Here is a 14,416-nt window from a genome sequence, read left to right as displayed (position 1 = left end):
TTATTTAAGCATCCACAACAGGATGGGAAGAATTAGGTGAGAAAGAGTTGATGGGAGAGAAAGTGAGATAGAATCACAGAATCACAGAATCACAGAATCATCTAGGTTGGAAAGGACCTTGAAGATCATCTAGTCCAACCGTTAACCTAGCACTGACAGTTCCCAACTACACCATATCCCTCAGCACTATGTCAACCTGACTCTTAAACACCTCCAGGGATGGGGACTCCACCACCTCCCTGGGCAGCCCATTCCAACACCTAACAACCCCTTCTGAAAAGAAATACTTCCTAATATCTAGTCTAAACCTTCCCTGGCGCAACTTGAGGCCATTCCCTCTTGTCCTATTGCTTGTTACTTGGTTAAAGAGGCTCATCCCCAGCTCTCTGCAACCTCCTTTCAGGGAGTTGTAGAGGGCCATGAGGTCTCCCCTCAGCCTCCTCTGCTTCAGACTAAACAACCCCAGTTCCCTCAGCCGCTCCTCGTAGGACATGTGCTCCAGACCCTGCACCAGCTTCATTGCCCTTCTCTGGACACACTCGAGTAATTCAATGTCCTTTTTGTAGTGAGGGGCCCAAAACTGAACACAGTAATTGAGGTGTGGCCTCACCAGCGCCGAGTACAGGGGCAAGATCACTTCCCTGTCCCTGCTGGCCTCGCTATTGCTGATGCAAGCCAGGATGCCATTGGCCTTCTTGGCCACCTGGGCACACTGCTGGCTCCTGTTCAGCCGGCTGTCAATCAACACCCCCAGGTCCCTCTCTGACTGGCAGCTCTCCAGCCACTCCTCCCCAAGCCTGTAGCGCTGCTGGGGGTTGTTGTGGCCCAAGTGCAGCACCCGGCATTTGGCCTTATTGAAGCTCATACAGTTGGCCTTAGCCCATCGCTCCAGCCTGTCCAGATCTCTCTGCAGAGCCTCCCTACCCTCGAGCAGATCAACACTCCCACCCAACTTGGTGTCATCTGCAAACTTACTGAGGGTGCACTTGATCCCCTTGTCTAGATCATCAATAAAGATGTTAAACAGGAGTGGCCCCAAAACTGAGCCCTGGGGTGAGACGAAGATGAATGGCAATAAATAGCATTGTTTCTGCCCATTAGTGTCAGTGTTCTGCTTGCATTTGTATGAAATGACTAAAAAATAGTGGTAACATAGGAGCATTCGCCTTGGAGAAGCATGGGAACTGGGGGAAAAAATCACAGCGCTGGAGAGTGAGTGAGCGAGAAGAGAGGGAAAGGAGCCAAGTCAGATCATCCTGACCTCAAAGCATTATATATCTCAGTTATTTTAACAGCAATCAATTCTTTGAAGGACGAAGGGGCAGAAGAGAGAGACACTGTAATAGAAACGATGTGATGCTTCTCCCTGGAGAACACAGATTTGCTTCTGAGAGATGCGGCTGTGCCCAAAATCCCATCCCTGCCCTGGGAAACACCCCTGGGTGGCAGTGACCCAGCTCTGTATCATATCAGCACACCCCGCACATGGCGGCTACCCTTTAAAGAGTAAATCTGCAGGTCGATTGTGGAGCTCAACCTTTCGAGTCAATATTTGGAGGCCTATTTGGCCAGATGGGGGTGCCCGGTGTGCACCTATTTATTTTTGTTATAAGGGCTTCAGTGCTGGAGATAAAAGCAGATGAACGTGGATGCTTGCAGCCCTGGCTTACACTCAACCTTGAACATCCCACCTGGGACAGCCTTATCTTGGAGCCCTGGAGTGGGACGATGACCTACAGCTGGGGATGAAGGACAATCCTAGGGCAGCAGCGTGGGCTGGGATAGGCTTCATTTGCTCCACAGAACTAACCTCGTCTCCAACCCTCTGCTTCATGAATCATCGTCTCTGACATTGCAAAACCAATTTGATGAGGGATTAAATGGGAAAAAAAAAGGCTGGAACAGAGGGAAAGGGCAAAGATGGTGGGCTGTAACTGTATAAAACACAAAGTGGTCTCACGGAGGGTATTTTTGCCTTTTTCAGCATAGGGATAAGGTAGCAAAAACAAGGCAATGGGGATGTGCAGAATTACCTGCTTTTTGTCTGTGGATGGCATATGCGATTCCTGCAGATGCCAGGGGCATCCTTAGCAAATCTGGCTGGAGGTACGAGCAGGCTGTGGAGCCCAGTGCTGAAGGACAGGGATGAAGCTTTTGAAAGATAAGAGCTATCAAAAGAGATGACACATTTATATGAGAAAAAGTTTTTCCCCCTCCAGAGGCAGCCTCATGACAGCCCAGCACCAAACCAGCTTTCTCACTGTGTGAAATGAAGGTCTGACATCCTGTTTTGGAGGACCACATTGGTTATTATCATTGGTTATTATTATTTATGATGATGATGGTTGGAATACGCTGCCCAGGGAGGTGGTGGAGTCCCCATCTCTGGAGGTATTTAAGAGTCGGGTTGACATAGCGCTTAGGGATATGGTGTAGTTGAGAATTGTCAATGTTAATGGTTGGACTGGATGATCTTCAAGGTCTTTCCAACCTAGACAATTCTGTGATTCTGTGATTAGTGCTTTTGGCATTTCCTAACCAGGCTTTCCTTTGGACATCATGCCAATGCAGTCTCACCCAGTGCCATGGTCCAACATGCCGCCAAAGAGCAGGGTGAAAACCCAGAAGCTGGTGCACCATCAACTTTGCATCCCCTAGCCTACGCAAAACTTGCTTTTAGGTCCTGAACAAGTTTCTTCTCATCCTCCTTATTGTTCACTGCGAGCAGTACGTGGAGGCCTTTCCTTGCGTGAGCAAACACAGGTGCATGCCTCACTTAGCAGGGATAGAAAAGGAGAAAAGATGAATCCCAGCCAGGGCTTCTTAACGGCTTGCTTTAAATTTTATAGCCCTTTTTATGGCAACGGGAGCGTAGGCCTTTAATGCTCTAGGAGAGTAAAGGAAAACTTTCGCTAGGAGGAAATGTGAACCCATTTTACTTATGCATGATTTAGTACCATTTCTATTCAAGGGAGCGCACGAAAGGCCCAAATATTTGCACTTCATATTACAGAAGAACTGCCATTGCCGTCTCTTTACAGAAGTAATTTATTTCGATCTCTCCTTACCTTGGGGGGGAAACATTATAACTCCTGGTTTGCTGGGGAGTCAATAAAACGGCAGCGCTGTTAAGGGTCTGTTTCACCATCACTCAGCAAAGCAGTGATGGGGAATGGAGAGGATCCTCAAATTTCTCCTCTCAGAGCCCCCTTCTTCATAGGTGCATTTGCATCTCTGCATGGGACCAAACTGCAAGAGTTTGGCCCAGTTTTCCTCTCTATCTGGGACTAATGTAAATTTTTGCTCCCCAGGCAGTATTTTAGCTGATAGGTTAAAAGGAAAGGGAGGTGGGTGTTGCACAAGGGGTAGGGGGGAAGATGGGAACGGGGGTTGTGGTAGACCCCCAGATTTTTCAGGTGAGCTTGGCATGCTCAGATGGGCAATATCAGCCACAGTGACTGCAAAAGCTGAAAGAAGAGACACAAGAAGTCATTAACCCTCATGGCCACAATACCACGTCCCTGAACTGGCGAGCAAAGCAGCCCAGCGGTCAGTGTGATCAAGGGTCAGTTCATCCCCAGAAAACATGCCCTTAGGGATGGAGACTCAAAAAAATAAAATAGTTTGTCTTGGGTTCTTTCCTTGTTCGAAGCTCAGCTTTCTCTTTTCCATCTCTGCAGCCTTTACTCTTAAAACAAGCCTCTCTGCAAAGATTTTCCATGCAATTTTTTTTCATTTAGGAGTATTGGCATACTCTGTCCACATATTAGAATCATCTAAAGAAGCCCTGAAGGCAAAACCATTCCTAAGATGTTGAGGGTAAAATGCAAGAAGAAAAATCTCTGCAAGTGATGGGAGGATTGCACCTTGCACAGCCACTCTCTAGCTGGGCCCTGCCACACCAGCGCTTCAGCAAAAATGCAAACAGCTCAAAAAGCCATCCCGGATTTCTCTACACATCATTAAAAACCTGAGTCCTGCCCATTAGGCAGGCTATTAACAGTGCTTAGTGGAAGCAGAGAAAGAAAAGGTCCCTTCCAGGGACCTGTTCTCATTGCCACGAGGTTAAAAATGCCTGTGACCCCCAAAGCTTTATGCATTCAGAAATCACCTGCAGTAAAGGTCTTCAGTATCAGCAAAACCCTGGACGTTTTTCTTATCCTCTTCTTTTAAGACGCAATGATGGCAAAAGGACTTGGAATTTATTCCCTACACATCGCCATAATCAAATAATATGCTAATGCTATTAGCATGGGACCTTGCATCGCAAATGACTTAGAATCATATTCTCTTTCAAAATACTAGAGTTTCATTTAGATTGGTCTCCACAGCAACCGGAAATGAACTGGAATAATGTTGGTTGAAAATCTTCATGACTGGGCATGGTGAATGAGGAATTTCACAGCAGGGATTGAGGGGAGAGCCATGAAGACAGCTTGAGCCCACCAGGGTTGGTGGACTTGTGCCAGTCATCTTCCACCCAACCAGTTATCAGCTGTGATAACGAACACAAGGACAAAATGAATTTGCATGTCCAGGAAGACTTCAAAGCATCCTGATGGAAAACGGGTGAGTAGATATGAGGTTCACATAGATGTGAAGCCTGAGGAGGCTTTCTTGGTCCTCCTCCTCACAGATACTTTCTAAGTGGCCCCAGGGGAGATACATATGACATCAGGTTTCATTGATGCTAAATCAGTTCTCATCTGTTAAACTCAAACCTGGTTATTTGAAAATGGCCTGAGGGAACATAGCTCCTGATCATGGGCCAGACTCCTGTATCTTAGGGTTGTACAAGCACAGACCAGGAAGAAGGTGTTTGCTGCTGGCTTCTCTCCATTAAAATACGACACTCTGCTCCTTCCTTCATCTCATCTGCTCTGCTCACAAGCTTGCCACGATGGGTGCTGTCTCCCATGAGGATCTGGGACGGGAAGGACCTGCAGCATCCTCTGGCCAGTGCCCACCAGCTGATCACATGGTTACATCCCATTGAAAATACTCCCCAAACCCCTTTGAAAATGAGCTGAGCGTTGCCATGCCATGGCTGGAAAACTACTGGTTAGAAACCAGCTTTAATTTCCCATGAAAATGTTTTCCCAGCTGCTCCACTCATCTTCTCTGCACTTGTTTCACTCTGCGGTCACCGTTACATCAGCGGACATTGTGCGATCCTCATCCTGGTTGGGCCTTCTCCGTGTTCCCCTAATAAAATGAGTAGTAGCAATGCGGCCCACAAAAATGTCTTTGAAAGCAAAGTCAGAAAGTGGGAGGCGTCTCGCTTGAGAACGACTGGAAGTTCAGGCAATGAAAAGAAAACAGCCCCAACCAGTCTCTCAGTTCTGTTTGTAATTATCTGGGCTCTGGTGGGTGTTAAAACATCTGTACTGGTTTGGCAGGGACTGGGGAGTGCGGCTTGTGCCAAAGGCAAGAACTGGCGTGGGTTGAAAGCAGCGCAGCAATACGTTAGCGTGGTATTCACGCTCAGAAATGTGGGGCTGGCAGCCTCTCCCGCAAGCGCTTTTTGGTTAGGGTCAGCCCCAGTCCTGTCCCCATCCTCACATCCTCTGTCCAACATGGCTTGTACCCCTCCGGGACCATCCCAAGGAAGAGCTGAAGGTGGTTAAAGGATATGCAGGGTTGGCTGGAGTCCTGAATCCTGCTGGGTTTAACATCCCGCTGGACTTTGGTCGCCATCAGTTCACCTCCATGTTACGCTCCTGCATTTCTTATCTCTGTGCACGACCGCTTGCACCTGGACACCCTCCATCTCCTGTCACGTCTGGTCACAGACAAGTAAATCTCTCCCCACTGGCTATTTTTGCACTGAGCAGCGAGGCAAGATCCCAGCATGGATGTTGCTGTTTGAACTTTGTGCACTAAAGCATGGGCTGGTTTTGTGGTTATTTTTAACACACAGCAGCAGCAGAGCTGGGTTTAGTGGGGCAACGGAGTGTAATATAGAGCTTGGTTCTCAGAGACTCGGGCAAGGCAGATTTATCACAATCTTCTTGAGGGTAATATTTTTGGATTTTGGCATTCCTCATCCCCTGACTCAGGAATAAAACATTCTCCAGCATCCGAAGACCTGAGCAAATCCTCTCTCCCCTGATGCTCTCTCATAGGTTGTGAACCATCCCATGGGCTTATTCAGCAGCTCTTCGCCTTCCTCTTCCTCGCTCAAACACAGCTCACAAAGTGTGGTGAGCCCATCCTTAAAACCCTGAAGAGCCAGATTACATTATCACCCTTGCAGCTGTGCCCATCCTTGCATGCACCACAGATGGTACCAGCACCCAGACCAAAATCCACATCTTCTTGCCCGGTGCATTGCCAGTGCTTTGCGCTTGGCTTAGGGCCAGCTGAAAATATTCTGACATCCTCCAGTGGAAAGCGCCATTTAATCAAAATAGGAGCTTGCCAAGGGATTGCTTGCAGCCAGAAATGACAAGAAACCTTTAGAGGATAAAAGTGAATTTTAAGTAAAAGGGGAGAAGGTCAAGGTGTTTCAATTCATTCTCATCAGAGTGGATAGTTTTTTTGGGGTGGATTGCCATTCTTCAACCAAAGATCATCATCACGTGCTTTTTAGATGTGAAAGCACAATTCTGAGCAAAACTGTTGATTTTTTCTGAAATTCGTTCAAATTCAGAATGAAAAGGTGTGAATCAAAAGCGATGCTGAAAGCGAATGAAATGGATTCCAGTGAGAGAGAAAACGACCACGCTGAATTTTTACCACCTCTGAAGTGGAGATTTTGATGGGCTTGTCACCTGCTCTGCTCGCTGCAAGGGCAGTGTTCCCCCAGCATCAGTTTGCTCAGACTCCATACGTACCACTTCTGAGAACTCTTCCTTTCTCACAGGAATGGGGTTTATTTTTTTTTTTTTTTAACTACCTAGATGACCTATGTTCGAACTTCATGTATTTGGCTGCTGAAACAGATCTGGATGGGATCCAACACTTGGTGCCCCTCCCATCACTATCACAGAGTCCTTCACCCATGGGATGAAAAGTGGTTTGTAACAAATACGCAGTGCATTGGATCCATTTGTCTCCACAGATGCTGGGAGGAATAAGCTATGATATAATGGATTTTGGCTACAACCACAGGAATGCAGGAATTACCAGGACCAGACTGGACCAGAAACCAGACTACTCCAGCTTTCGATCTCCAAACTCTTTAGAGACAGCTGAGAACTTCACAGTGATCACTCATGCAGCAATGCACCCGCAGGGAAAACTGATTTGTGTCTCGCTTCATCATTTGTAAACCTTATTGAAGCAAATATTTTAACTCAGCTAATACAACTGAGGGCATTCTTGCACTCATGGCAGTATTAATTCTTTAAACCACGTTATCTGTAAAACAAACCACTCTGTGTCATACAGGTCTGTGATCACAGGGTTAGTCCTCCCTTCAAACTGCACCAAGAGACACCAGACAGTAGTGTGTGTTCTCATTACTATGTCAGTGGATTTTTTAACTGCAAGAAGCACTGTTTGTCCAGGGCTAGGACACTGTGGACTTATCTGCATAAAAATATTTGTGGCAGGCAGAGGACAGGGTGGTCCTTCCAGCTATGTGCCAAAGAAATTCAAAGCATTTGCAAGTCTGTACTCTGAATTCTTCTTAAAGGTAGCAGAAATGGTGCAAGTTGAGTTTTTGAAGCATCCCAGCAGTATCTCAGACCTTCAGAAGGAGTTATGTTGATGCCAAAGAAGAGATACAACGGTATTTAAAGCCTGTAATAAAGCTGTGAAAGTGTGAATGAGCTTCAAGTGAAAATCACAAATCCACCCCTTTCTGAGACTCATGGAATGAAATTTGGGGATGAAGAAAAGTCATGGGAGTCAAGAAACTGGGATTGAGGTACTAAAAAAAAAAAAAAAAAAGACTGAAGAGACACCACAGTGTTCTCCAGGAAAGACAGTCTTCTGCTCTATGAGGAATTTTTCAGACAAATCTTAAGAGAGAAAGGCAGCATTTTCACCTAGAAGATCATGTTGTTGACCAGGTTTTGACCCTAATACTAATCATCAAAGCAACCATCAGCTAGCAAAGAGACTCATCACAGAATTTATGGATTTCAAGTGGGTATTTGAAAAACTTCATCATGACTCATTTGAGAGCAATGTGAACCGTTATGGCAAGCCAGCAAAAATAATTACCATCATAAAGGCTTTATATCAAGGTTGAGCCTGTGCAAAGTATATGCAGGCTCGAGGGAATGATTTACACAGATAGCAATGTCAAACAAGGTGGTGCTTGGCAGGGCAGGTGATCTGCTGTGAGATAAAGGTGAGGATGGAGCCACGGGCAGTGCAATAGCCATTCGCTACACTTTTATATGTGATGAAGTATTTGCAAGTGCCTGAGCGCCCAGACGCCTGTCCAACACTACAAAAAGAGAATTAGTTGTCAGTTATGAGAAAAAAAAAAAAAAAGCAAATGCGATGAGTCACTCAACTCCAGCTTACTTTCAAGAGCAATGGCATACAAAACCAGGGGCAGTTTATATATTTGGCAGTAAAATGATGGAAGGCAATCATACCAAAAATTGGCAAGGAGCAGCTGTGTTGGCCAGGATGGGGTTTGGTCATGTGGAGCTGAAAGAACACATGATGAAATTTTTGAGGTGAAATGTTATTTTTCATCCTAATAAATAGATATAAAGGATAGCAATCAATCAAAGGTGCAAACGAGTCAGATGCATTCCTCGGGCATGTGACAATGACCCAGTAAGTATGAAAGGAAGCTGAAACCCCAGTAAGGGCTGAGACGTGTCAAAGCTTCACCACATGCCATGGAGCAGCTGGAGGACTATGAGGGACGTCACACAGAGCAAAAAGGGTAAGAAAACATGAGTCTGGACTTAAGCAGAAACAAGGAGTACCAGACAATATGCTGTGATATGGACTCAGACTAGGCAATGTCTCATCTCATGCTCTGCCCTCCCACCTTCCTGGTGATGCCGACAGGGAACAACTCCAGTTTTACCTGCTGGGATTGCTGAAGTATCTCAGCTCCTTGCCACACTCTGAAGACTGGTATTTCCCTGCAATGTTAAATTCATAAAAATCACAGAATCATAGAATATTTGCGTTGGAAAGGAACTCTGCAGATGGTTTAGTCCAACCCCTGTTCAAAACAGGGGCAGCCACAGCAGCTCAGGACTGTGTCCAGTTGGGTTTTGAGTATCTCTAAGGATGGAGACTCAAGTTGGGGTGTTTTTTCATGCTTAACTCTAAGAATTTGCTTCATCCTCCGTAGCTTAAAGTGATCATAAGCATGGACCAATAGTTAAGCTGCTCCTTGAATGCCTGCTGGAAACCGTAACCCCTCTCCAGGTCTGACTTCCAAAGAGAGAAGAAGCAGGCCGAGAGCAAAGGGGGAACAGAAGAGATAAATGACATCTCATTTTCCTGGACAGCCTCATTTTTCGTCAAGTTTTTCAGGAGCTGTGGCCAAGTGTCCCTTTGAAGACCATTCCCAGACTTGAGGGAGCAGGCACCATCACTGAGCTGCCTCTGACAGCAAATGGCTACAGGCAGAAGAAAAGATGCACCAACATGTCTATGCTGTGCCTTGATGATGAATCCCTTCGAGCAGAGGTTGCCTTTACACTCAGTGCTTGTGCAGCACCTAGCATAGCAGAAGACTGGTTTCTTGGCTACATCTACACCATGAGGGACCCTGAGAGATGTTCTCAGCCTTGCTGGAGGGAGCCAAGATGTGGCCAGGGCACACATGTGGTCAGGTGTAACCCCACAGTCCAAGTAATAAATCACCAACATTACAGCTCTGACATTGTACCACACTAAATAATGCAGAAGTATGTTTGAGAAGGAGGCAGTAATTATAACTGAAGCATAGAAACCATCTAGGGAAGAAGTGTTATCTTTACAGATAAAATCAGTAATAAATGCTACTGCATTCATAAATAAAGATCAGTCTGGAAACAAACCCTGAGTGGTGTCATGGAAAGTTCACAGCAATCGACAGCTTCACGGCTCCTTCCTGCTCCTTGTGCCTTCACTCAGAGGCTTTAAAGGCTTTAGAAAGCTTTCCCTTTACTCAGGCTCGATTTTAATTGGAAATATAAAGCAATACAAAACAGTAAACAAACAGGCATTGGGGTCCGGGAAATGAGAGTCTAAATCTGTCCTGGCTTTTATCAGGTTTTACAAAGCAGAGCTCAGGGCATATAAACCATGGCCCCTATCAAAGGTTTGAAGGGAACAATGTGAAATATATGGAGGGAAGAAAAGGGGAAATATGTTGGCTTGGGGGGAAGAAGAGTCATGCTGTGAAAAATTGCCTGAAATTATCTGCTGTGAAGGTCACTCTGATTTTCTCCCTTGTCCTCCAACTTGATCACACACATGTCTTGAGGTCCTATGTCCATTGTGTCTCCCAGCCTGGCCTCTATGTGTTGGACATTGCCTGCAGATCTGCATCCCATCCCGATGCCCAAGCAGCTCTGCAGACACGGGGTACAGCCCCATGGACCCCAAAGCAGCTCGGCTGGGACACAGGGGCTAAAACAGTCCCAGGAACCTTCTGGGAAATATAAATGCAGGCGAATCTGACTGCGAGTTTCCTCTCAGCTGGCTGACACCCAAAATGCCTCCCTCCCTCTCTCCCTCGATTTTGCTCAGACAGTGCCGCTTCGCCGGTCGCTTTGCTCCAAGCCCATCAGCTGTTTTTGTTTCCAAAGGCTTTGCGTGGTTTTGCTTTTTGATGTGATGCTGATACCGTCTGCTGCACTCATTTTTCCACGGTCAGTAAGTCATCCTAAAAATTCCTCAGCGCCCATTAAACTAATGGGGCTGACCTGACACGCACAGGGCTTGTAGCAATAAAAGCCAATTATAAAATGAAGAATTATTTTAAATGGGTTTCTGATTCTGGGTACTGGGCCCAGGAGACAGCCCTGGGCAAGGCTGAAGGTATGAATGCACCTTGACAATCTCTGCTGGGAAACCTGTGCTGGAAAGGCTGGGCAATGCTTTTTTCTCTAAAAAAACCCAAACCTCTTGAACTTCACATTTCTCCCTTCCCTCCCAGCTCAAATCCCAGCCCTAGCTCAGCAAACCCAGTGGGACTTTGGCCAGGAAAGGGCAGGATTTTCCCCAAAGGCCCCAGTCCTTCAGCTCCATATTTATCTTCAGAAGAGGCCGGTTGGATACCCTTGTGCTGGGCGCCTGCTGGGAAACAGTCACGAAGAACTGGAGTATTTGGCTGTTGGTCTTTTTTGAAAGCTGAGCATAAATTTTCTTTTTTGCTGGTTGATGGTTTTATTATTTGCAGCAAGATAAGAGCATTCTTTGCCTATAAACCTGGTGCTTCACAGATGGGCTCATCTTCTGCCAGTTCCCATCAATGCTGGGTAAAGTTAAAGGGGGCTCAACTAACACGTATCTCCCAGGGGTCTCTCTGGGATGGCAGAGTTATGGCTTTGCAAACACAAGGCTGACATATATTCTGGATTTTTCCAGTCCCACCTCTCCAAAATGTCCATAGCCACAATAAAACATTTAAATAACAAAATCCTAAAACTTCCTAAATTTCCAAATCCCAAAGTCTGAAGAAAATGTTGTTCCAGCATTGCAAACCTCAGATATTCAATTGCATCAGAGTCCCTGAAGCCAGAAGCTTGGCTTTCTAATCATGTAGATATGTTAAGACCTTTTCTCTCATTTTCTGGTTTCTAAAGCCCTCTGCATCCTTGCTTCAGATCTCTTCTTGGCACCCAGATGGGCTAGAAATCTGCTCTTGGTATTAAGGACAGTGACCATCACAGCAGTGCAGTGTTGACTCTGGCCCTGCAATGCTTCTGGTAACACAACATGATGAGGAGCTGAGTACAGCAAGAAAAATAAGGTATGGAAGAATAGCAGAGGTTGATCCTCATCTGGTGTAAAAGAAATGATGACAAATGACACCATTTGAAGATCCAAATATCTTAAAAGTCTTGACATCAATCCCGAGTCTTACTCTCACTCTCAACAGCACTGGTTCCCTCTCCAAAATGCCATGGGAATCACAGCAAGGAGACCCTGACCAGCTGGTAGAGATCAGCAATGATCTCTCCTTGTTTCTGTCTTCTAGGAAACAAATTCTGGGTCGTTAGTGGCTCTCTGCTCTTCAGAGGCCTCATGAGCACCTGAACTATCTCATCTCCAAAGGGAACGAGGGTAAAAGGAGCGGGGGGAAAGGCAGCAGGCGTTTAACTGCTCTCAGGCCGCTCCTTTGTGCCAAGACCACTCCATCTCCAGTATTGTTTACACTGAAATAAAAGCTGAACAGTGTCAGATCTTAAAATAACTTGCTGTTTGTGGAGCAGGAAAACCAGGGTCAGGGAAGTTTGGAACAAATTTAAAGAGGCAGGATGACTAAGGAATGAACTGGGACTCAGGCAACGAGGGGTTCGCATGCACCTGAAGTTCAACCATGAGCCTGGTATAAAGTGAGTTGGAGTCACTGGGTCTCCCCCATCCATTCCAGTGAGGCTGGGTCAAGCCCGGGGCTGAGACATGACATCTGCATTTCTCCTCCCAGAGTGAATCTGCAGCTTTGTCTGTTTCCCTTGTTAGGAAAACTGAGAACATGGTAGAGAAGGATCAGTGGGACTGATCCAAATGCACTCAAGATGTGCAACCAGTGGGTCTAGATGTGACATATGGTGTTTTCAGAGAAGGAGCTCCATGATACTGAGTGCAGAAAGTATTGATGGGAACACTGAGGAAAAGGCTAAATCTATATGCATGGGAGGATGTTGGGCGAGAGGAAAGGGCTCAAGGACCCCACATTGCTGTCCCAACACAGGCCACCTCCAAGTCCCAAATGGGGCAGGGAACTTTAGATCTTTGTGTAGGTGAACAAGACATGGGAAAGTGGGATACATGGAGAGAACCCAATCAGATTTGTCCCATCCATCCCATGGGTCAAGCTCAACTCAACCGTAATCTTGTTCATCGCTTGTCATAGAGTGCTGGGGGACAGACTGGCCTCCAAGTGAGCTGATATCCAAGTAAAACCCATACCAGAGCTTAAAGATGAAGTCAATACCAATTGACTTGCATCAATAGAAGCTGAGGAATCAAGTCCTGGTCCAGCTTGAGGGCACAAGGCTCCCCAGGGGGCTGCCTGCTCTGCTGCCCTTAGGTGGCAGTGCTGCCTGCAGACACCAAAACAAAGCGCACCAGGACCCAGGTGCTTTCAGGGACACAAGAACACGCCCACATCTCTCTCCTTACCCGCTTTTCTCAGCCCCCATTCCTCAGCCCCTGGCACGCTCTCTGCCATGGTGCTGGGTTTGTAACTCCTCCAGGGCGCAAGCAGGGAAGGAAGGAGGCGTGTGTCGGGCACAATAGCAAGGAAGTACCTGGTCTTGTGGTGGTCATTAGTGTTTCCCCTCTGCTTCGGTTCCTCTTGGCCATGGGAGAGGTACCAGCAGCAGGAACGCAGGGGCTGCCCCAGAGCCATTACCTTGTGTGAGCTCCCTGGTGCCCCACTCCTGCATGCAGGGATGGCAAACACTGGTGATTTGGGGGTGTTTGGGGGAGGTGTGTGGCATACGATGTACAAATTTATTTTACTCTAGTCTTAGTACCTGCAGCCTCTTTGCTGAGCTTTTGGGCAGCTCCTGTCCTCCCAACAAGTCTTCAGGGTTATCTTTGTGCTGTTTTTTCCTCCAGGCCACCTTTAGCTTCCTTTGCTTGGCAAACACCCATGTAAACCTGGCTGCAAGGGACCGATGGAGCAGGAGGCATTGTTGGCCTGATCTTGGGATCAACATGTTTTTGGGGGAGAAGTGAGGAGGAAGCAAGAGCAGCCATACGGGCTCACAGTACTGACTGGTAGGCAGCCTGTGTGAGCAGGCAGCAGGTTGGGGAGCAACCAGCCAGCGATCCATATGGGACCCCCAGCCAAAGCAAGTCAAGTGAGTACTAAAGCAATAAATTTGCTCTCATGGGCTGGAGTAACTGGTGTCCGGAGGCTGATCTGGCAAACTGCTGGAGTTGAAGGAGGAAGGAGAGACAATCAGCTCTCTATTAAACATTAATGCTTGGTCCTGACTTGTGTTCAGCAAGACAGTAAAGGCCTTGGGATTGCTGGGGATTGATCCCAACCACGATACCAAATGCTATTGCTGAGCATTGGAGATGGAGCAAGGAGTGAGCTGAGGCCTGGGACTGCCCTGGCACAGACCCCTGGCAGAAAGCAGAGAATTAAAAAAAAAAAATAAAGTCCCAGATGAAAATAAAAGATGATGACATGCCTGGGCTGGGTGGGAGAGGCCACCACTGCCAGACACAAGCCATCGGGGCAAGACAGCACCATCCTTTTCCCACGCCCCACTCACCCTCTCTGAGTGATGGGAGCCTTCAGCTCAGAGCAAGAACATTT

General features: G+C 46.9%; 1 protein-coding gene across 2 annotated transcripts in view; it reads right to left on the bottom strand.

The window, feature by feature from the left end:
* Window positions 1-14,416, bottom strand: part of GAB2 (GRB2 associated binding protein 2) — a 95,814-nt gene that overhangs the window by 22,793 nt on the left and 58,605 nt on the right. Inside the window, exon 1 of one of the 2 annotated variants that reach the window (XM_074816416.1) lies at window positions 2,034-2,107. The exons of the other annotated variant lie outside the window; for it this stretch is intronic. Coding sequence (XP_074672517.1) covers window positions 2,034-2,085 — 52 coding nt within the window. The 5' untranslated portion in view covers window positions 2,086-2,107. Of the gene's footprint in view, window positions 1-2,033; window positions 2,108-14,416 lie in introns of those variants that run through there. 2 annotated transcript variants of the gene reach the window in all.

This window comes from Strix aluco, chromosome 2 (assembly GCF_031877795.1).
Source record: "Strix aluco isolate bStrAlu1 chromosome 2, bStrAlu1.hap1, whole genome shotgun sequence".
Lineage (NCBI taxonomy): Eukaryota > Metazoa > Chordata > Aves > Strigiformes > Strigidae > Strix > Strix aluco.
Note: the sequence above shows the minus strand (reverse complement) of the source record. Positions and strands in the feature narration are given on the sequence as shown.